Raw genomic sequence first — 23,696 nt, 5'->3', positions numbered from 1 at the left:
AATATTTATTGGTGTTGTCCAGAGTTCACGTTATTCTTCCATCTTTAAAACTTCACATTCCAGTGTTTGTGCATAGGTAAATATTTTCTTCTATATTTTCTATACAACTTAATAGTACATATACATCACAACTTTTGGTACATCAGTTCTCAGTGAAGAATTTATCTTTAACTCTTAAACTGACACATTGCCTCAGAAAAAAATTATCTGATGCAAACTCAGTATGTGTTCAAAAATTATAGTTATCAAAATATAAAATTTTAGTCTAATCTTATTTCATGTTTAATCAAGTTCACTTGGCAGTAAAGGCTTTGTGTTTTCCCCTGAGAGTTCTCTGATTTTTAATGAAGGCTTGTGATTATTCAGCACATGGACAGAAGTTTTCTTCCTCATGCGCAGTCTCTGATGTACAGTGGTAACTTGAATTCTGATAGGTCTTTTGACATTTATTATTTTTATAGAATTTCATCCCACTCTAACAGACAGTTGCCTAAGCTATATAACTGATCCAAATCTGTAAGAGCTGAACAGAGTACAAACTTAATTCTTGCTTTAAAAACAAACTAACTCACTCCCTGGTTGAAGATGTTAGTGGGGAATCCTGTTTCACCCAATTATTCATACTCTAGCTTCTTTAACCTTGTGTTCTATGTTCACTACACAGCAACCAAGTCCGCCATGGAAATTTTTCCATTTCAGTATAACACAAACAGGAACAATATCAGGTGACCTGTAAGGCCAGACTTACCTTAAATGTAATAGCATTATATTCCATGACCATACCCACCTGGACTGGGAAATTTAGACAAGCTATGTGCCTAGCACAAAAAGAAATACTTACAGGAAACAACTTGCCAGTCTATGTGCCATGAGCTTCTCCAGTTTGTTATATGAGATCCTTTAGGACATCCCAGATTCATTACATGCAAGGGTTTTCTCTCTGCTGTGTATTCTGTTGTGATGTACTCTAAGGGCTGCCTTACGGACAAAAGTCTTCCCACATTCAGTACATTCATAGGGTTTCTCCCCTGTGTGAATTCTCTGGTGTACTCTGAGAGTAGAATTTTGGGCAAAAGCTTTCCCACATTCATTACATTCATAGGGTTTCTCTCCTGTGTGAATTCTCTGGTGTGCACTAAGGTGTGACTTTTGGGAGAAAGTTTTCCCACATTCATTACACTCATAGGATTTTACACCTGTGTGAATTCTCTGATGTACTCTGAGTGTTGAATTATGGGCAAAAGGTTTCCCACATATACTACATTCATAGGGTTTCTCCCCTGTATGAATTCTCTGATGTGCACTGACATATGACTTCTGGGAGAAAGTTTTCCCACATTCATTACATTCATAGGGTTTCTCCCCTGTGCGAGTCCTCAGATGAGCTCTAAGGTGTGATGTCTTGTAGAAAGTTTTCCCACATTCATTACATTCATAGGGTTTCTCCCCTGTGTGAATTCTCTGGTGTGCTCTGAGGGCTGAATTATCAGCGAAAGTTTTCCCACACTCACTACATTCGTAAGGTTTCTCCCCAGTGTGAATTCTCTGATGAGCACACAGGTGTGTCCTTTGGGAGAAAGTTTTCCCACATTCACTACATTCATAGGGTTTCTCTCCTGTGTGAATTCTTTGATGGACTATGAGGGCTGCTTTATAGACAAAGGTTTTCCCACATTCATTACATTCATAAGGTTTTTCCCCTTTGTGAATTCTCTCATGTCCACTGAGGTATGATTTCTGGGAGAAGGTTTTCCCACATTCACTACATTCATAGGGTTTTTCACCTGTATGAATTCTCTGATGTGTACTGAGGTGTGTCTTCTGGGAAAAAGTTTTCCCACATTCAATACATTCATAGAGTTTCTCCCCAGTGTGAGTTTTCTGATGTGCTCTGAGGGCTGAATTATGGGCAAAAGTCTTTTCACAGTCATGACATTCATATGGTTTCTCCCCTGTATGAATTCTCTGATGTACTCTGAGGGCTGAATTGTGGGCAAAGGTTTTCTCACAGCCATTACATTCATAGGGTTTCTCACCAGTGTGAATTCTTTGATGTGCTCTGAGGGCTGAATTATGGGCAAAAGACCTCCCACAGTCATTACATTCATAAGGTTTCTCCCCTGTGTGAATTCTTTGATGTGCTCTGAGAACAGATATATGGGCAAAAGACCTCCCACATTCATTACATTTATACGGTTTCTCCCCTGTGTGAATTCTGTGATGTCCTCTAAGGGTTGAATTATCAGCAAAAGTTTTCCCACATTCATTACATTCATAGGGTTTCTCCCCTGTATGGATTCTCTGATGTGCAGTGAGGTGTGTCTTGTGAGAGAAAGTTTTCCCACATTCAATACATTCATAAGGTTTTTCACCTGAATGAATTCTCTGATGTGTTCCAAGATGTGATATCTTGCAGAAAGTTTTCCCACATTCAGTACATTCATAGGGTTTCTCTACTATGTGAATTCTCTGATGTTCTTTGAGCTGTGCCATCCTGGAGAATGATTTCCTATATTTATTACTTTGATAGGATTTCATCTCTGTTTGTGTTCTCTGGTGTACTAAGAGGGTGGACTTCTTGTAAGATTTCCCACATCCATTTTTATCATAAGGTTTCTCCTTTGTGAGAACTGTCAGGTGTTCACTGAGGTTTGATGTCTGACAGACAGTTTTCCTACATTCATTACATTCATAGAGACTGACCCCCATATGAGTAGCAGGATAATGAATAGTGTGTGAATTTGAACAAAAAGATTTCATGTTTTCCTCATATTTGTAAGTTTTCTCCCCTGAGCTGGTCGTCTGATGCTGAATGAGGTGTGCTTTCTTGTGAAAGGATTTCCTGCATTCATTACTTACAAATGACTTCTCTCCTGTGTCACTTTCCTGATGCACACTGAGAAGTACATTTTGATGCAAACATTCCCCACATTTACCACATTGGTAGAATTTCTCTTCTGTCTGAGTTCTCGGGTGTATTCTAAGGTCTAACTTCTGGCAGAAGGCATTTGTACATCCATTAAAAACACAAAACTTATCTCCAGTTTGTGTCTTCTGATGTACTAGATGGGCTGAGCTCTGGCTCACATTCTCTTCACATTTACTCCTTTCAAAAGCACCCTGTCTTGTAACAGTTTGCTGAGATTGAGTGCAGGGTGAATTCCTGTTGAAGTTATTTCCACTTTCATTACATTCATAGTTTATCATAGTCCTGTGAACTTTACTGTATTCCACAGCGGTGCTTTTGTCACAGGATCTCCCACATTCATTAATATCAAAGCTTTCCTCTCTTATGCCAATTCTCATTTGGTTAAATACAGTTGCTTTATCACAGTTTTTCCTAAGTTCATTATCCTGGAAGGATTCCTCTCCTGTTAGACAATTCTGAGCTGTAACACAGACAATAGTCTCATCATGTAAAACGTTTCCAAGTTCTGTACATTCCACAGGATGCTCCAGAGTTTGAAATTTCTGATGATCTTTCTTATGACTGAGAGCTTTCACCTTTTTATTGTATTTGTAAGACTGCTCTCCAGTATGAGCTTTCTCATGTTTAATATCAAGCTGCAACTTTTCACGTACATTCATGTAATCAGCCTTCTTTCTTGAACAGTTTCTATCACTAACAAGTAATTCAGAAACAAGAGGCAAATTCATTCTACATGAGTCACATGTACAGGGCATTTTTCCTGAAAAATCTGGAGTTATATCCAGAATAATTGGTTTTCCTAAAACTTTCTGCCCTTCTTTACTCAATGTTTTTTTATCACTGAATATCACTTGCCACAGTGGTTTTTCTTCTTTTTCCTGGTTCCTCTCAATGTGGACATCCACTTCATAATATCCTAAAATGACAACAATAGAAAACAATCATAAGAATCTTATATTTCTTACTGAGAGGAGCTTATAGCCATATGTCTTGTCATGTATTGTATAGTTTCTGGTCATGTTTCCAAAATTCATGCACACATAATCTCTCTCTTTCTCTCTCTTTCGTTCCCTTTCTCCCTCCTATGCATGTTGTTTAAAAAAAAAGAAAAGAAAACATAGGTGTTATTTCCAGTGCTGGCCAAGATCAAGCAGCCCCATTCTTCCCAGGTCTTCCACCTAACAACTGGAAATCCCTGGGAAAAAAATTTGACAAGCAAATAAAGACGCTACAAAATGGAAAGAAGGTGGACTCTTGGACTTAAGAAATGACATGGAAGAGAATTCCAAGATTTTCTTTCTGTTTCCCATATATCTTACATGCAGTGCTCAAGTGCTGGAGAAGCCTGCAATCCAAAGCTAACAATAGAGACAAAAGAGCTCCAAAAAAGCCTATTTCTTCTAACCAAATATCTGAGAAAAAGGTGGTCTAACAGAATAGAAAAATTTTTTGACAATATCCACCCTACTCAAGCCTCACCCTCACCCCCCAAAAAACGAAACACTCTTCTTGGCAGTTCTACCAAAGATATAAAGGATTTTTACACACTTGTAAAATTACCCTCCATGAGCCAAACCAAGGCTCATAGGAAAGATCAAGAATCTTGAGAAATTTCCATTCATAAGACATTCTGGGAGATGGTAACAGCAGCCACTGCCAAAATTCCACCCGGAAATGTATTCTTATCTATTCTATAAAACCTGCATGGGCATGTTTTTGACAATTTTGACAATTTACATGAAATGTATACATTTTTTGAAAACAATAAACTACCAAACTCATTCATATAGAAACAAATAACCCTAATAGATCCATTTAAGAAATTGAATATATGCTCAAAAACACTATGTAGTTCAAAAAGCAGTTCCAGGACTAGGTGGCATTAACTAGTGAATTCTACCAAACATTTAAAGAAGAAATAATATCAATTTTACAAAAACTCTTCATGAAAATACAAGATAGGGAATTTTTCCTAAATCATTTTATAAGGCCTGTATCATCCTCAAAGCAAAACCAAACAAAGACAATTCAAGAAAAAAATCAAAAACCTACAGGCCAAAACAATATCCCTTGTGACATACATGTAAAAATACTGAAAAATAGTAGCTAAAAGAACACAGCAATGTATAAAAATATATAAATCAGGATCAAATGGGATTCATCCCAAGAATGCAAACTGTTGCAATATTCAAAAGTTAATCAATGTAATCCATCATCTAAACAATCTAAAAAATTAAAACCACACAATCATATAAATTAAGGTAAAAAAATATTTCACTAAATTAAAAATCCATTCATTAACCTAATAAAAGGAATCTACAAAAAGCTAACATCATACTTAAGAGTGAGAAACTAAATGCCTTAACCCTAAGATTGGGGGAAAAAACAAGGGTGTTTATCTTTGTTAAACAATATCATTTACCATAGCATGCACATGAATGCGAATGCAAACACACACACACACACACACACACACACACACACACACACACACACACGAGGTATTTCTATCCTGAAAACTACTGATGAAAGAAATCATAAGGAAAGAAACAAAGAAATGCTAAATAAATGCAGAGGTATGTGTTATTTATGGATTGGAAGGCTGTGTATAATATTAAGATGTCAATTTTCTTTAATTTGATCTATAAATTCAATGCAATCCCAGCTGAAATGCCAACATGCTTTTTGTAAATATCAAGAAGCTCATTTTAAAACTGATACAGAAGAAAGTTGGTGGACACACACTACCTGATTTCAAAAATTAATTAATAAGCTAGTATAATATATTAGGTTGGTGTAAAAGTAACTGTGGTTTTTGCAATTATTTTTAACCTTTTAAACTGCAATTACTTTTGCATCAACCTAATATTTCATGTGCTATTTGCATAAGACATGTAGATAAATAAAAAATAGGTATGCCACAGAAATATACAATTTTAGACATACAGAATATATTTAAAATGTATACATACTCGTATGCAGAAATATGTAAATATACCTATCTGTTTTCTAAGATCTTGCAAATGCTGTTCAATGGAAAAATGATCTTTTTAACATATGGTGCTAGAATAACTGGACTCGCTCTTCAAAAATTTAAACTTGACATACACCTCATACTTTCTATAAAAATTAACACCAAGTAGATCACAAAGTATAAATTGTGAAATTTAAAAATTTTTAGAAAACATAGGAATCATCTGTGTCTCTTTGAGCTCAATGTTTCTAGACAGGACAATAAAACCATGGTTCTTAGAGAAAATTAAAGAATTGGATTTTATCAAAGTTAATGTTCAGTTTTAGCCAGCCTCCTCTGAAACCATACAAAGAGAAGTGGGGTGCAGCTTCCCCACTGCCAAGTTGGGAGAGAAGTCCAGGTTCCCCACTAAACCTCTATTGACACCCTGGGAGTTGGAGAAGAAAGTTGTCACTTTAACACTGCACAGAGGTGAGATATCAGGCCCCCACAAGCCTCCTACTGGCACCCAGTATTTCATCAGGTCCCTAGCTCATCATCATTCTTCTTTCCATCTTTCAGAATCTTACCACACACACATACACACACACACACACACACACACACACACACGTATGTATGCATATATGTATGTATGTGAGTGTGTATACATATACACACATACAGAGGGTGCCAAAAAAATGTATCCACATTTTAATAAAGGAAAAAACTGTATTAAAATTGTAATAGTCAATATATACCAATAAGAAAAAATGAATACAAGTCATGTGTGACTTCTGCAATTATAAGAGGTGCTCAAAGTGGTTACCATCAGCGTCCAGACTCTTCTGATTATGGCGAACTACGGCTTGAGCAACATTGAATAAAGTGTCCACTTGTATCGCTGCGTATGCCATTTCAATTTCTTCCTGAAGTACCTTCAGTGTAGCCGGTTTTCTAGGGTACACTACATCCTTTAAGGTTCCCATAGGTAGAAGTCAAGGTGTGTTAAGTTAGGAGAATGTTCTCGAATTTCAAACACTTCAAAATGGTCTTGCGCTCCTTGAATGACAACCATGCTTCTGCCATTTTCTTTGACTGTCCTGCCTGTCTCATGGTGACACTAGCATTCATTTGATTAACTCCATATTTTGAGCAAACATCATACTACACATTGCTGCCGTAATTCAATTCAACTTTGAAAAGTAATACATAGATAACATCGCTTAAAATGTGTAGACATTTTTTTGGCACCCATGGTATACGTATGTATATTTGTACTGTATGTATAAGTCCATATTTAAACTGAACTTAACGGGTGAAGTAGGACGGAATATATTTACTCCATCTTTCCCCTAGATAAGGCTCTTTATATCCTACTAATTTCTTCCCTAAGCACGAACATGTTTTTCTTATCATCATGTAGACTATTTCTAGTTTTGCTTTGAAAATCAGGTCATTAACCCATCTGAATCCAATTTTTTTGTTTTCATCCATTAGTTTTCCTCAGAATTCTTTCCCCACTGCTCTGTGGGGATAGTGCCATCTGTCAAAGACCAATTGTCTATAAAGCATATGTTTTTTCTTGAGTTTTCTGTTTCACTAATTTATTAAACTATCCCTTCCTCAGCTGCATTATACTTCACTACTCAGAGCTTTACATAAATCCTTTATGTCTGGTAGAATAAGTTCACTCTATTTTATGAATGGGATTTAGTTTGATATTGCATTAAATCTTTACAGATATATCCTCATTTGAATTTTTTACATAAAAGTGTTTCTTCTGTTTTTTCTTTGTTAGGGTTAACTAAAGTTTCATCCATTTTATTGTGTTTTATTCTAAGAAACATTCTACAATTTCTCAGTTTTCAGGTTTATTATTAATTTCACTTTTAAATTCTTCTGCTTTTGTTAGTACATTTTTATTATACTTCTTGCTTTATTTATTAGTATAAACATGAGACTACAAATTTACCTGTGTACACTAATTTAGCTACATCCTAAGGTTTCTAATACGCACATTAATTTTTTATGTTACAAATGTCATGCAATTTTGGAATTAATTTTCGTTATATATTGTTTAAAAGATGATTTTTAAAGGTTTTCCGATCTATTTGTTTACTCATTTTATCATTAATTTCTAGAATTATCAAACTATGTTAAGAGAATATTATTTGTGGTGATTTTAATTTGTTGGATTATTTTCTCTTTAGACTAAAACTATATTTTCACAATTTTATTATTCTATGGGAATTTGAAAGACTTGTCCTTTGATTTCAGAATACAGATATACAAATATATGTTTCATTTTAATACGAGTATCATTTATATACTCTATTGGTATACTTATTTAATATCCACAGTACTTCTTATTTCATCAGATGAGATACAGCAGGACCTCAAATAACTTTGTTTCATTCAACATCGTTTCATGACAACATTGATGAGGGAAAAATCAATTCCCAGCAAGGGCCATGATCTATGTGGAGCTGGCATGTCTGTGTGGGTTTTCTCCAGGTACTCTGGTTTCCTCTCACTCCCCAAGATGTGCATGTTACGTGAACTGGCATGTCTATATTGCACCCAGTCTGAGTGTGGTGTATGTGAGTGCACCCTATGATGGAATGGCGTCCTGTCCAGCGTGGGTTCCCACTTTCAGTCCTGAGCTGCCGGGATAGGTTCTGGCCACCTGCCATGCTGAACTGGCATAAGCGGGTTGGAAAATAATGATTAATCTTTCTAAAATGTATGTATAGGTCACATTTAATTAATGTTTAATGTTAGCAGTGTTTTGGCTCTTTATGTAAAAGTTTGGTAGGAACGTAACCATTGTTTATATCAATTATGATGGTTTCATTATAGGTAATTTTGCTTAGTAAATTTTTAAGAACCTATAGACAACGTTAATGGAAGACTTACTGTATAGGATCTCCTAATTCAAATGAATTTTAAGTTCTTAGAAATCCATTATTTTGTGTTTTATGATTGTTGATATATTTTTGATGTAGTGTTTCAAATGCTTAAGGGTTTACGTTAACCTGTGCTCATTAGAGGGCCTTCTTTTAAGTTCATGAATATAATGCCAAAATTCAAAACTGAGTAATAGAATACTAAACCTTAAATTATTTTATTTTTATTGACTTAATAACATTGTCATTTTTTTATTATAATCTTTCTATTTGGTGATATCTTTTTTATCCTATCAGTATGATCCAATCATTTACATTTAGTGACCAGGAAATACACTTGATCTAAATTATATCAATCTTTATGTCACCCTGTTAAAATGGCTTCACAACAAAAACTTTCAGTGAGAATACTTACTTAAGATGATTTTACTTTTGTGCTCAAGGAATTATATTGAAAATGTAACTTTTGAAATTCCTGGAATTGTTTATTATTTTAGACAAAGACCAATAAGCATATGAAAAGATGTTTGACCTCACCAATGATCAGGAAAATTGTTATGGACTAAACTGTGTCTTACCCAAACTCTTATTTTGAAACTCTAACCCCCAACGTAACTGTAATTGTAGATAAGACCTTTAGGGAGGTGATTAAGGTTAAATGAGGTCATAAAGGTGGGGCCCTAATTGTACAGAACTGAAGTCCTTATAAAAATAGGAAGAGACGTCAGAGCTCTTTCTCTTTCCATGTGTGCACAGAGGAAAGGCCATCTGAGGACGTGGTGAGCTAGGAAGACAGGCCTCACCAGAAATCAACCATGCTGGTCCCTTGATTTTAGACCTTCAGGCCCAAGAACTGTGAGAAATAAATTTCTGTTATTTAAACCACCCAGACTACAGTATTTTGGTATGCCAACCCAGCTGACTAACACAGAAATGCAAATCAAAACCTCAATGACATAGCACTTCACATCCACAGGATGGCTACCGTCAAAATGTCAGATAATAAGTGCTGGAGAAGACATGGTGGAATCAGAGCCCTCATACGCTGTCATTACAAATGTAAAATGGCACAGAACTTTTGAAAAGAGTCTGGCAGTTCCACAGAGGTAACATGTAACCCAGCAATTCCACTCTTAGCTAGGAACTCAAGGGAAACAAAAGCATATGTCTATGCAAAAACTTGTAAATGAATGATTATAACAGCATTACTCAATAGCAGCCAAAAGGTAGAATCCCAAATGTCCAATAACTGATGAACGGACAAAGACATGTGGTATATCAGACAATAAAATATTGCTTTACAATTAAAAGGATAAAGTACTAACACATCCTACAATATAAGCCTTGTAATGCAAAGTGAAAGAAACGAATACAAAAGAACACATAATGTGTAATTATATTTACATGAAATGTTCAGAATAGCCAAATCTATAGAGACAGAAGACCAAGAGTTACTCGGATTGGAGGGGACAGGAGATAGGGAGGTGATAGCTAAAAGATACAGGGTTTCTCTCTGAGGTGAAGAAAACTGACTATAGTGATGTTTACATATATCTATGAATATGTTAAAAGCCAGTGAACTGTACACCTTAAATGGGTGAATTGTGTGATATGTGAATTACATCTCAATAAAGCTGTTTAAATAGTAAAACAACTTTCAAAAGTGTTTCCCTCTAAGGTCTGACTACCCCTGGACTTTCTTTCTGTCTGTGCTCACTCACCTGGGTACTTCTGGTTTAGAAATTCTTTCTCTAATGACCAGGGCTCTTCACCTTGCTGCAACTTGAAGATCACCTGGGGTTTGGTAATGCAATACCCTGTGAACGTAACAAATGAGGGTATATGTAGACTAGATCCACGGGCTTTACAGTTTCTGAAGGTGTTGAAAGATACAGCAGCAACAGCAAAATGAAAGCACCCACTTGCTGTTTTCAAGGGGAAACTAATGATGCAAACACCATTTCTATTTCACTAACGGTTTCAGCTACCTAGGCCTCTTAACCAAAAGCCTGTACAACATTACTCTCCATAAAGGGTGCATGTCCTTTGATAATTTTAAAAAAAGGAATTGTATTCAGAGGGAGTGAGGAGGTCAGGTCTGCTCACCCACGGAGACGAGGTGGCTGTAGATCTCCAGCATCACGTCTCTGTAGAGGGCCCGCTGAGCAGGGCCCAGGCGCTGCCACTCCTCCTGGGTGAACTCCACAGTCACATCTTCAAATGACACTGATCCCTGAGATAATACATTTTGTTCAAAAGTTCAGAATTATGTGAGAGGAGAAATACCTTTGAGAACTACTATTTTTGTATTTACGCTTAAGGTTCTAAAACAAATAAATACAAGGATGTCTATGTTTTCACCTAATTTATCTTGAATTTTGGAGTTACTCAATTAGTTAGAAATGCTTTTTAATGCACCATAACTTACATGTATTTATGAATTGTAGTTTTTTTAAGACAAGAAAATTTCAGTAAAAAGAGACTTCCTACAACTCTTCTTCTACATCTCAAGGGACTGTCCTAGAGAATTCTAGGACATTCAATCCCTCCATGGACACCATTACCATAAATGATGGGAGCCAAGGAAGAGATACATGGAAGCTGTGGTGATAACATACATGGCTGAACTATGGTCTAAATATATATATATAAACAAATATAAATCTAGAGCTTATGAAGAGCAAAGCACAATTTACCAAGGAGTTGGATTCAGAGAGACCTGTATAAGAGAAATGTATATACTGAAGTAATAGCAAAGGGTATAAGGGTAGGGATGGAATCACGGAGCAGAAGCAGCAACCAATGTGGTAACTATCTTTACATAGCTACCCAGTCTAGCAACTTGAGCAGCTTATTCAATGCTGGGGTCAAATACTGGCTTTGGGGACACAAAAGGAAAAAACTCAGAATTTTTAGTGAGATAGATCTGGTCATGTTGCTACTGAATGTCTGTGGAACATGAAGCTGGAACTGTCCCTTAAACTAGCACACACACGGTTGTATAACACAGAGGGGAAGTCCAGGATGAAGACAAGCATTAAGGAGTTAGGAGCAATTTAGGAGGTAACTGAAGGTATCAGAGGCATCAGACAGCAACTTGAGCCCATTGGGAGTGAGGAAAGAAAAGTACCAAAACCAGCATTGGAGGGACCGTCGATATTAAAGAGTGGGCAGAAAATGTACAGGTCACAAAGCCAGGAAAAAACTTTTTTAAAAAGTAATAATAGACCATGAGAGCATATAGTCTTGGAAACTGAGAAAAGGGAAAGTTTTCACAACAAAAGACTTCAAAGAGACTGAGAGAGGGGAGAAATGTGGAGTTGCTGTTCATGGGGTATAAAGTTTCACTTGACTATCTGGGTGGATCCCTGCAGGAGTAAACAGAGCCTCTGAGACACACAGGCTCTGAAACTGACACAGGAAGAGCTTTGGAACTTCAGAAGCTCTCCACATCCCCCCATGGAGGGGCTGCCCTGTGACCCAGGCGACCTGTTCACAGAGGAGAAGCCTGTCTTCCAGGGAATCCCCACATTGTGTGAGAAGCCAGAACAGTGCAGAGATAATATAACACTACAGTGTGAGAGAATATAAAAGGCTGCAGTCGGAGAGAAAATAAAACATTCTACCAACACCTACTGGAAAACAAAAGAAAGACCTCTTTCTATCAACCTGCTGCGGAACCTACCCCTGTAGATGCCCAGGAAGGGAAACAGTAATTCATTAATTGCCATGAATAATCGAGGTAACAAGGCAGCTCAGAAAGAAAGTGAAAAGTCTCCAGAAAAGGAACTTAAAGGTAGGGAAATATGTGACTTAAATGACAGAGAATTCAAGACTGCAGTTCTGAAAAAACTCAACGAGATGCAAGAAAATACAGACAGTTTAATGAACTCAGAAACATAATCAAAGAACAAAATGAACATTTTACCAAAGAGATTGAAATTTAAAAAAAAAAAATTGGAATTTATGGAGATTAAGAACTCAATAAAAGAAATGAAGAATGAAATAGCCAGGTTAGGTAGTAGAGTTGACCAGATGGACGAAAGAATCAGTGACATCAAATATAGAAATCTGGAAATGACATGGCTGGAAGAAGAAAGAGACTTGAGACTTAAAAGAAATGAAGCAATTCTAGAAGAACTTTCTGACTCCATCAGAAAGAGCAATATAAGAATAATGGACATACCAGAAGGAGAAGAAAGGAAGAAGCAAACAGAGGGTATATTCAAACAAACAGTTGATGACAACTTCCCAAACTTGTGGAAAGAACTGGATCCTTGAATCCAAGAACAAATAGGATACCTAATTACCTCAATCCCAATAGGCCTTCTCCAAGGCACACACTGTAAAAAATTAACGACAAAGAAAGAATCCTCAAGGCAGCAAGTGAAGACAGTAACCTACAAAGGAAAGCCCATTAGATTACCAACAGATTTTTCAGCAGAAACTCTACAAGCCAGGAGGGAGTGGAATCAAATATTTAAACCATTGAAAGAGAGAAATTATGAGCCCAAAATAATATATCCAGCAAAGATATCCTTTATATATGAAGAAGGCATAAAGACCTTTCCAGACATACAGAATTGAGGGAATTTTCTAACACATGACCTGCACTACAAGAAATACTGAAGGAGGCTATTCGACCTGAAACAAAAAAGCAAAATAATACAAACCATGAATAGAATTACAGACAGAACCAGGAAATGGCAACCCCTACACCAAATAGGACACTATACACTTAAACATGACATACATGGTAAAGAAGGAAGAAAAAATACTTAAAGAAAGAGGAAAACAACAACTTGCTACTGCAGCACAGAAATCAACTCATAGCATAAATAGGGATAATTTGTGACAACAAAAACATAAAAAGGGAGAGAGTAAAGGTCTGAACCGGCACAAGGGAATGGTGAAAGTAAGCATACTGAAAAGCGGAATACTCTAAATACGAAACTTTCTTTAACATAAACTTAATGGTAACCACTCAAAAAAATCCAGAACTGAAATATATAACATAAAAAAAGAAACAGAGGGAAAAATCATAGAATACAACCACACTGAACTAACAGACAACAACAAAAAGGCAAAGAAACAATGGAGACACCATCCTACCAGAAAACCAGAGATAGAATGATAGGAAATTCTCATATATCATTAACCACCCTAAATGTAAATGGACTGAGCTTACCAATAAAAAGGCACAGAGTAGCAGATTGGATCTAAAAACTAAACCCAACCACATGCTACCTCCAAGAGACACATCTCAGCTACAAGGACAAATACAGACTCAAAGTAAAAGGGTGGAAATTGACACTCCAAGCAAATGGTACCCAGAGAAAAGGAGGTGTAGCCATAATGATATCAGACTCCAGGATATCAGTTTTCAGATGAAACAGACTTCGGGATAAAAAAGGTAACAAGAGACAAAGATGGATATTTCATAATGATAAAGAGAACTATAAAACAAGAAGACAAAACCGTCATCAGTATTTATGCCCCCAATCAGGGAGCACCAAAATATACCAAGCAACTACTAACAAAACTAAAGGGAGAAATTGACCAAACACAATTATTGTAGGGGACCTAAATACATCGTTGACAAGTATGGATGGATCATCCAAACAGAAAATAAATAACGAAATAGCAGCCCTAAATGTCACATTAGATGAAATGGACATAATTGACATTTATAGAGCACTTCATCCTAAAATATCAGACTATACATTTTTTTCTAGTGTACATGGAACATTCTCAAGGATAGACCATATATTGGGACATAAAACTAGCTTCAGCAAATTTAAGAAGACTGAAATCATACGAAGCATATTCTCTGATCACAAATTGGATATCAACTGCAAAAACAAAGCAGGAAAAACCACAAATATGTGGAGATTAAACAACATACTTTTAAAGAACAACTGGGTCCAAGAAGTAAGAGATCAAAAGATACATAGAAACAAATGACAATGAAAATACATCCTACCAAAATTTTTGGGATGCAGTGAAAGCAGTTTTAAGATGGAAATTTACATTATTACAGGCCTATCTCAAGAAAGAAGAAAAATCCCAGATAAATAACCTCACATTACACCTTATAGAACTAAAAAAATAAGAACAAATGAAACCCAAAGTCAGCAGAAGGAAGAAAATAATAAAAATCAGAGCAGAACTAAATGAAATAGAGAACAAAAAGACAATAGAAAAAAAATTAAAGCAACAAAGACTGGTTCTTTGAAAAGATTAATAAAATTGACAAACCCTTGGCTAGACTTACTAACATAAAAAGAGAAAAAACACAAATAAAATCAGAAATAAAAGAGGGGAAGTTACCACGGATGCCACAGAAATACAAAGGATCATCCAAGAATACTATGAGGACTATATACCATCAAATTCAATAACCTAGAAGAAATGGACAAGTTCTTAGAAACATAGAGCCTTCCTAGGCTGAATCATGAGGAATTGGAAAACCTAAATAGACCGATCAACTATAAGGAAATTGAATCAGTCATCCAAACCGTCCCAAAAGCAAAAGTCTGGGACCAGATAGCCTCACTAGTGAATTCTACCAAACATTCAAAGAGGATCTAATACCTGTCCTACACATTCTTCCAAAAAACTGAAGAAGAGACAATACTCCCTAACTCATTTTATGAGGCCAACATTACCCTAATACCAAAACCTGGTAGGGCAACAGAAAAAAAGAAAACCACAAACCAATATCTCTGATGAATACAGATGCAAAAATCCTAAACAAAATTCTAGCAAATTCTGCAACAATGCATTAAAAAGATTATGTATCACGACAAAGTGGGGTTTATCCCAGGCACACAAGGATGGTTCAGCATACACAAATCCATCAATGTGATACATCACATAAAAAAAATAAAGGACAAAAATCATATGAATGTATCAATAGATGCAGAAAAAGCATTTGACAAGATACAACATGTATTTATGATTAAAACAATAAAATGGATATAGAAGGAAAATGGCTTAACATAATAAAGGCCATATATGACAAACCCTCAGCTAATATCATAGTTAACGGTGAAAAACTGAAGTCCTTTGATCTACGTTCAGGAACACAACAGGGCTGTCCCCTATCACCTCTGCTTTTCTACATAGTATTGGAAGTCCTAGCCAGAGCAACCAAAGAGAAAGAAACAGGCATCCAAATTGGGAATGAAGAGGTTAAATTGTCACTTTTTGCAGATGACATGATGCTATATATATGGAAAACCCTAAAGACTCCACCAAAAAGCTATTAGGAACAATAAACAAATACAGTACAGTTGCTGGCTACAAAACCAACGTACCAAAGTCCATTCCTATATACTAACAATCAAATCTCAGAAAAAGAAATTTAAAAGAAACAAAAACATTTCATTTGAGCAGAATATTAATTCTGGAGATCTGTTGTACAACATTGTACAGATAAGTTAACAATACTAAATTGTACACGCAAAAATTGTTTGAGAATAGATCTCATGTTAAGTGTTCTTATAAAATAAATAAATAATGAATGAATAAATAAATAAATAAAAATAGAGCAAGAGATAAGGGTACAAAAACAAGTAATTTTGCAGTGTTACGTATTCAATGATACATTCATTCAAGTCTTCAGTATTCCTGATTGAATATCTTCTCTGTGTGAAGCTCAGTGCTAGTAGCAGGGAACTAAACAAATGAATAAAAGAACAGGAACACCTCTGATTAAATTTATTTTGATCTAAAAAAAATAAAGAAAATTTAACTGGCAGTTTTTATTTTTCAAAACTAAAAAATTAGTCAGAAAAGTAGCACTGTTCTTTTTTCATTTTTTCCATCCTCTTTAATATCTGGTTTAATAAAAATCAGATGGATTAAAAGAAATTATGCTAACAAGTGATGGAAGTGAAAATGTTGACATTCGATATTATTCAGCTTAAGCTTCAGGTGTACAGTGCAGTGGTCAGGCATGTACACAGTCCATGAAGTGGTCTCCCTAATAAGCGCCCATCGGATACCCTACAAAATCTTTACAACATTATTGATTATAGTCCCCAAACTGTCTTTCGTATCCTCACGGCAATATTTTGACTTTCTAATTTCCACCCCCTCCCATCTAGAAACCATGAGGTTTTTCCTCTATATCTCTGAGTCTATTTTTGTTTAGTTTGCTCATTTATTCTGTTCTATTAGGTTCCACATATAAGTGAGATCATATAGTATTTGTCTTTCTCTGTCTGACCTATTTCACTTAGCATAATCTCTAGGTCCATCTGTATTGTTGCAAATGGTAAGATGTCATTATTCTTTATGGCCAAGTAGTAGTTTGGGGGAGGGGAGTTACCACTTTGTGAGGGGTGTAAATTTTTTGTACACCTGAAACAGAGAGAGAGAGAGAGAGAGAGAGAGAGAGAGAGAGAGAGAGAGAGAGAGAGAGAAAGAGAGAAAGAAAGAGAGAAAGAAAGAAAGTGTTCTTTCTAAGAAAGAAGTAGGGATCCCAGAAAATTCTCTCCTGTACAAAAACAATAAAAAAAATTGAAAAAAATTATAAAAGTTAACACAAACAATCTGTGGAAATATGCAAGAAAATCACTGAATCACAGTAAAAACAGTGATACCGTATCCTTTTAATTTACCCTGTTCCCATAACTCTCTCTAAAACTCTGCAGTAGTCTGCAGCCAGCAGGAGGGGCAGAACTGGGTTCAAGTTCTATTACAGCCTCATTCCCAGAAAACTATCATCATTTGGCCTGTTTGGTGGTTCTCTGAAAGATTCTACTTACAAAGATGTCTTTATTTGAGCTAACTTGGAACTCACATAGTATGTGTGAAAATCCTTATCCTCAGAAGCATTTGTCAACACATTTAAAGGCATTTGTTTAACTTAGTAGCTACCTGAGATGGTAGATAACAGCAGGGGCAAAAAATGGCATAATCAAGAAGCTTAAAACAAAATGCTGGGGAATGGAATGTTAATAAAGAGTTTGAAAAGCTCTTATATATTTCTGAGAGTCTAGAAGGCTACATACATGCATAGAGCTATGCATAAGCCCAGGGCTGAGACCATGCTCAGGAAACATGTGTCACCTCTAAGTGACCATGAGGTTTGGTATAAGAAGTAAAGGCCACTGCAGATTTGTAATCTACCTTACTGACTGTTGAAGGAATGTCCTGACAAACACAGAGCAAAGATGGGAGACTTACTGATTCCAGGTATTGAAGGAAATTTCTGAAGAGACTTCAACTGCTACAGATCACAAGAAACACAGGCTCTATGAAATTAGCTCAGAAAAATCACTAAACAAATAAATTTCAAGAATGACTGCTGTGGAGGAGAGAGATTCTGATTTCTAAAGTTGCCACATAATTTTATTTAAAATGTCCAATTATCAACAACAACAAAATGCTGCACAAGGAAAAAAAAAAACAAGAAAGTAAGGCTCACATGCAGGAAAAAGTGTTATCAATAGAAACTGCTCCTAAGAAAGCAGATGTTGGACTTCCTAGGCAATGACTTTATATAAGCTGTTTCAAATATGGTCAAAGAAGTTGATCTCGAGGAAAGGATATCTAAGGAATAAAGGAAAGTACAAGAAAAATATTTCACTAAATAGAGAATCAATAAAGAGATATACATTAAAATGGAACCAAATAGAAACTCAAGAGTTGAAAAGTACAATAACTGAAACAAAACTTTCATTAAAGGAGTTCAACATCAGATTTGAGCAGGTGAAAGAATGAACAAACTGTACGATGTCCACTGAAAGTATGCAGTGTGAGAAACAGAAAGAAAAATTAGTGATAAAAGATAATTATGGGATAGCATCAAGTTTACAAATATATACATAATGAGAGTCCCAGACAGAGAAAAGAAAGAGATTGAAGGACTATTTAAAGAAATAATGGCCAAGAAGTCTCCAAATTTGATGAAAAGCATTAATCTACACATCCAAAAAACTCAACACTTCAAGCGGGATAAACTTGAAGTAAGACAGCCACACGTGGCAACATGATAATCAAACTGTCAAAAAGACAAACAGACAATCTTGAAAGCAGCAAGAAAGAAGTGACATCATGTACAATATTAGCAACAGCTGATTACTAATCAGAAACTATGAAGGACAGGAGGCAGTGGGATGACATAGTCTAAGTGCTGAAAGGAAAAGGTTGTCAACCAAGAATGCGATACCCAGCAAAAATGTGAAAATTAAAACCTTCATAAATAAATAAAAACATAATGCGTCAAAGGCAAAACTTCCCTACATGAAATAATATAAAAAGTAGTTCAGCAAATCTACAGACAGAAAGTAGATTAGTGGTTGCTTGAGGTTTGGGAGGGGGAAGTGGCATAATGGGACAGTATAGTTAAGTTTACAGAGTTGCTTTTTAAGGTGATGAAAAATGCTATAAATTGACTGTGGTGACGTTTGTACATATTTGTGAATACACTTTACAAAAATCATTGAATTTTACACTTCACATGGGTGAATGGCATTACATGAAGTGAATCTCAATAGAGCTGTTTTTAAAAAAATGAGAGAGGATGAAATCAGTACAGGAAAATAGAGAAGATTAAGGGGCCAAGGATGGAAACTGGGGATCAGCCATGTGAAAGGACAACAGAGAGAAAATGACTCCATGAAGATAGTAGCAGGGGAAGGACAGGGCCAGTGGAGGGTGTCACAGACACTAACAGAAATGTTCCAGAAGAAAAAGAGAAGTAGAGGCAAGTGATACAGAAAAGTCAAGTAAGGAAAGGATTAGACAACACCCAATGCATTTGATTATAATCAAGTCTCTGATAATAAGATCACAGGCAAATGGGAGAGAAACCAAGGCATCATGCAGATGTTGCAAGTATGAATGAGAAGTGTTGAAATATTTGAAAAAGAATAGAATTTTTAAATGTCTGCTGAGCAACCTGAATATCATAGGTACTTAAAATATTTATGCAGGGTAATTTTAAGGATATTCAGTTGATTCATCAAAAAATGTCTTAATTCAACTGGGATGGGATTCCTGAAAAATACTATTGATATTTAGCATTAAGTCTTCTATTTTTATTGCAGTACAAGTAAAGGCAAAGTTTTATATTATTTTAGGGTTATTAATGGAAAGTTGTTAACTAAAGCACCTACTTGAAATTAACAAAGATATTTTTTATCTTCAATTGTCTTTACATTCTATAAGGAAAAGTTTGCTTTATCTTCTCACCAATGTCAGCCTTTAAAGAAGTATTTTCTGACACTGAAGGACATCAAAAATCTCAGAAGTAAATTTGGAGCGCCAATTGGTAAATTTGTAGGATCACAGAATCCGCACATACCGTCATGCCACCTTTGCTCTGCTGTTCATCTCTATTTCTACAAATTCTCTGAATGCATCTGATCCTTTTCTGTTTCTACTTTTCCATGTTAACACAGAGACACTTAAGCCTTTATGAAATTCATTGCAAAATAAACAGGTATTAAAAACTGAACTCACCCGAACTATGTTCATTTTCTGCTGGTCCTGGAAGAAGGTAAGGAACTGCAAAGGTTCCACTAGGGAAGAGGAAACAGAAATGGAGTCATGAGAAAGCTAGTCTTCCTTACAACTCTTACATTCACCTGCCTACAAATCTCATAACACCAACTGGAGGAAAAGCTTCCCTGTGGGAGCACGTTCCTTTGACATTCTTGAACAGGAAGGAACAGGAAGAAGCACACAGAGGGAGCACCACCTGATCATGTGTATCTCTGGTATGATCATGTGGGCTACACCTTGCATTTTCACCGAGTGAGGTTAACTGCTTTTTGTCAAGGAATTCACAATTGATGCCCCCTTCTGACTAATTAAAAAAAAAAAAAATTAAAAATGTAAGTAAAACAGGGGATTGGTCAAACAAAATTCAGGTCCGCCAGAGGTCCCCTTACCTTCATTAATACTAATGGCAAAAACAACTCTGGCTGGATTGTTAATCAACTTTTTATTGTCTTTACACCTTGAGTTAGAGTTTCCCCAGAAAACTGAAATAAAGATGGGATATTGATGCAAGAAATATATTTTTTAAGTTTTTGTTCTAAATTGGTTGCAGTTTCTAAGACATCTTTTGATAATATGTTTATAGTACTTACCTGGGTGAGTAAACAACCCTGTGCTGCTCCTTTGGTTCTGCCCTTGGGTGACTCTACAAAAATCATTCATTTCGGACCCAATATTTTTGGGCTTCCAAGTGTCCGATACAGAAAACCCTTCTTCTACGCTCATTCTATTAACTCTATGTTCAGGAAAGAGGGAGCATGAGCGTAACTCTAGATACCACATGAGGTGATGGACATAGTGTGAGAGCAGCTCAGAAGCAGGAAAGAGTGAGGGCAGAACACAGGAAACAGTGCTCTTTAGGATCTCGTCAGCTCTGGCTGCTTACACCTTCCCTGGACATCAGTCCTCACCAGCCATCCAGTCAGGTGCCTTTTCTTGTGCAGCCTGACAGGCACCCATCCCATCAACGCCAGGTTACTACCTTTTGCAAGTTTGTCCACAGTATCCATTGTCACACAGTCTGTGATGGCTTCTGGGTGTGGTGACATCCCCAAGTCTGACTCAGGCTACCCAGGGAGCAAATCAGGACCTGCTCCTTTCTAGACACTTCTGCCTCTACTCTAAAGGTCTGGTGAGGAGTCTGTCAGAAGAGCTGTTTCTCCAAGTGGCAGCTATTCCTGGGGCTCCTCCCTCTTTCCTGACTTAAAAGAGTTACTTTGCTCCAGAGGGGCTGGGACCTGAGCCTGAGAAACAAATTCAGTTCATTTGAAACCTTCATCTAACACTCAAAACCTGACCCTTTTGGAATTCACGAAAACTGGACTCTGCAGCACTGTACCCCTTACCTGCATGCAGCTGCTCCACCAGAAGTGTGGCTAGTGCCACGAGTTAAAACAGGATTTTGAATGTACTGAATTAAATACACCAGTAAAATTAAATTCATCTCCTTTCTTTTTACTGTAGACTGGGCCTCGGGATGGAGACAGCCTGGACAGTGCAGGAAGGTGCAAGAGCCTCACAGTCCCACCCAGGGGCACTGGAGAAAACCCACAAATCCCAGGATGTGTTTACCACGTGGTAAGATTCTGTCTGCATTTACTTCACAATCATCTCTGGGAATTTGGGGACAGGCTACCTTCCTAAGTGCTCCAAAGTTTGCTACTCTGGGTTTGGGGCAGGGAGGACATTGGGAAGAACAAGAGATGGGGAGGGAACTCTGTATTTGCGTCCTACTCTCTCACCCACCAGCTTGTGCCCTTGGGGTATGTCAGTCCACCCCACGAAAGTCTTTTCACTTTGGGAAATGGCATGTGTATACAGACCAACAAGCTTGTTGTGAGAGTTAAATAAAATAAACGAAGGGAACAGAGTGTCTTTTGCTAGCAGCTTACACAGTGATTACAAGCGTTTGACAAAATGTTTTGCAGACGACACCTTATCTAAGTCTCAGAATAACTATGCTAACTACGATGAGTAGCCTGATAGTAAAGGTACATTCCACTCCCGCCGCCTGCACCCCCGCACCCGGCCTCACTGAGCACCTTCTCCTGACCAGGGCTCAGGCCCAGTGCGCCGCGGGGGCCGGCAGGGCCAACCCCGCACGAACAGGGGCTGGGGGAGGGGTGGGCCCGCCTGGTGGTCCCCGGGACGTGCCCCTCCCGTGACCCAGACACCAGCCTACCTGACCCGCAGGGGTCCAGTGCTCTCACTCCGGGTTTGCAGCCTCTGCTCCTGCACAGACCCAGCGACGCCGACACCGCATCTCCACAGGGAGTGAACTGACGGGAGGAGGCGATACTCGTGTGCACATGCGCAGAGCGAGCGCCGAAGACCCGTTCCCAGAGGGCTGTGCTGTAGGCCCACACTTTGAAAACTACATTTCCCATGAAATGTTGAGACCGCAGGAAGTAATTTTTGAAGCGATTCCACTTCGTTAGCTAGTTGGAAGACTTGACAATTGGACCTGACCCCTGGAAACTTTCCTGGATCCCCAGAGGTTTGCGGTTAAACTTTAATTTTGGAACTAACAACGCATTGCAAAGCGTGCTTCTCAATGGGATCCTGGTTGGAAAAACAACAGCTGCAAGAGACAACAATTGGGGAAACATAAATATGAACTAGATATTGGAAATATTATGGAAAATTAACCATTACCTTGGAAAGTGCGATAATATTTGGATGATGTAGGAAATTGTTATTTTTTAAAGATATATACTAATATGTACAATTGTGAAATCATGTGTTTGTGATTTACTTTTTAAAAATTAAGCAAAACAATTAGGGAAAACAAATATGGCAACAAGTTAAGAATCATTAAATCTATTTAACATGTGTATAAGATACTTATTTTACTATTTCTACTATTCAGAGTGTTTGAATTTCTTTTTAATACATAGTAAAGGACTTGGGATGTGGAGGGATGGAGAGAGGTTAGGGAGTTTATTGCCCCCTACTGCCTATGAAAGAGTAGTAAAGGTACAACTATCTCTTTCACAGCTGTGAAATAGAACAGGTACTACAAAATGGTGCCACCATTAACATAAAAGAGTAACTGACATCTGTGACCGGCAGGCTGCTGGTGAGGAGGCAATAATCTAGATGTTCAAATTACACATGTGAAAACACATACAACCCCAAATAAGAAAATTATCGTTGTATCAATTTTGCATTTCCATAGGTAAACTTTCCTTGAAACTTAATGTGTGCACACTTCAAATTAGAGACATGTGGACACAATAACATAGGTTTTCTTTCTAGGAAACTTTTTTAGAGCAATTTTAAGCATAAATGAGCAGAAAGTACAGAGTCCCCATATATACCTCCTTTTGTCACCCCATGCATAGTGTCTCCTGTTATTATCATCTTACTTTAGTGTGGTACATTTTATACA

At 37.0% G+C, this 23,696-nt stretch overlaps 1 protein-coding gene across 2 annotated transcripts; it reads right to left on the bottom strand.

The window, feature by feature from the left end:
* ZNF658 (zinc finger protein 658) lies at nucleotides 1-22,609 on the bottom strand. Of its 2 annotated transcripts, XM_033124137.1 has the most exons (5): nucleotides 22,488-22,609; nucleotides 20,267-20,325; nucleotides 10,898-11,024; nucleotides 10,513-10,608; nucleotides 1-3,845 (listed from the first exon to the last, which is right to left on the bottom strand). In XM_033124137.1, the coding sequence occupies exons 2-5, from the start codon at nucleotides 20,279-20,281 to the stop codon at nucleotides 901-903; spliced, it is 3,183 nt and encodes a 1,060-aa protein (XP_032980028.1). In that variant the 5' UTR covers nucleotides 20,282-20,325; nucleotides 22,488-22,609; the 3' UTR covers nucleotides 1-900. The 2 variants fall into 2 exon arrangements, with proteins under 2 accessions (XP_032980028.1, XP_032980029.1); XM_033124138.1 differs by lacking the exon at nucleotides 10,513-10,608.
* Nucleotides 22,610-23,696: the final 1,087 nt, after the last annotated feature.

Source organism: Rhinolophus ferrumequinum, chromosome 12 (assembly GCF_004115265.2).
Source record: "Rhinolophus ferrumequinum isolate MPI-CBG mRhiFer1 chromosome 12, mRhiFer1_v1.p, whole genome shotgun sequence".
In the NCBI taxonomy this organism is placed as follows: Eukaryota; Metazoa; Chordata; class Mammalia; order Chiroptera; family Rhinolophidae; genus Rhinolophus; species Rhinolophus ferrumequinum.
This window is presented reverse-complemented; position numbering and strand designations above follow the sequence as displayed.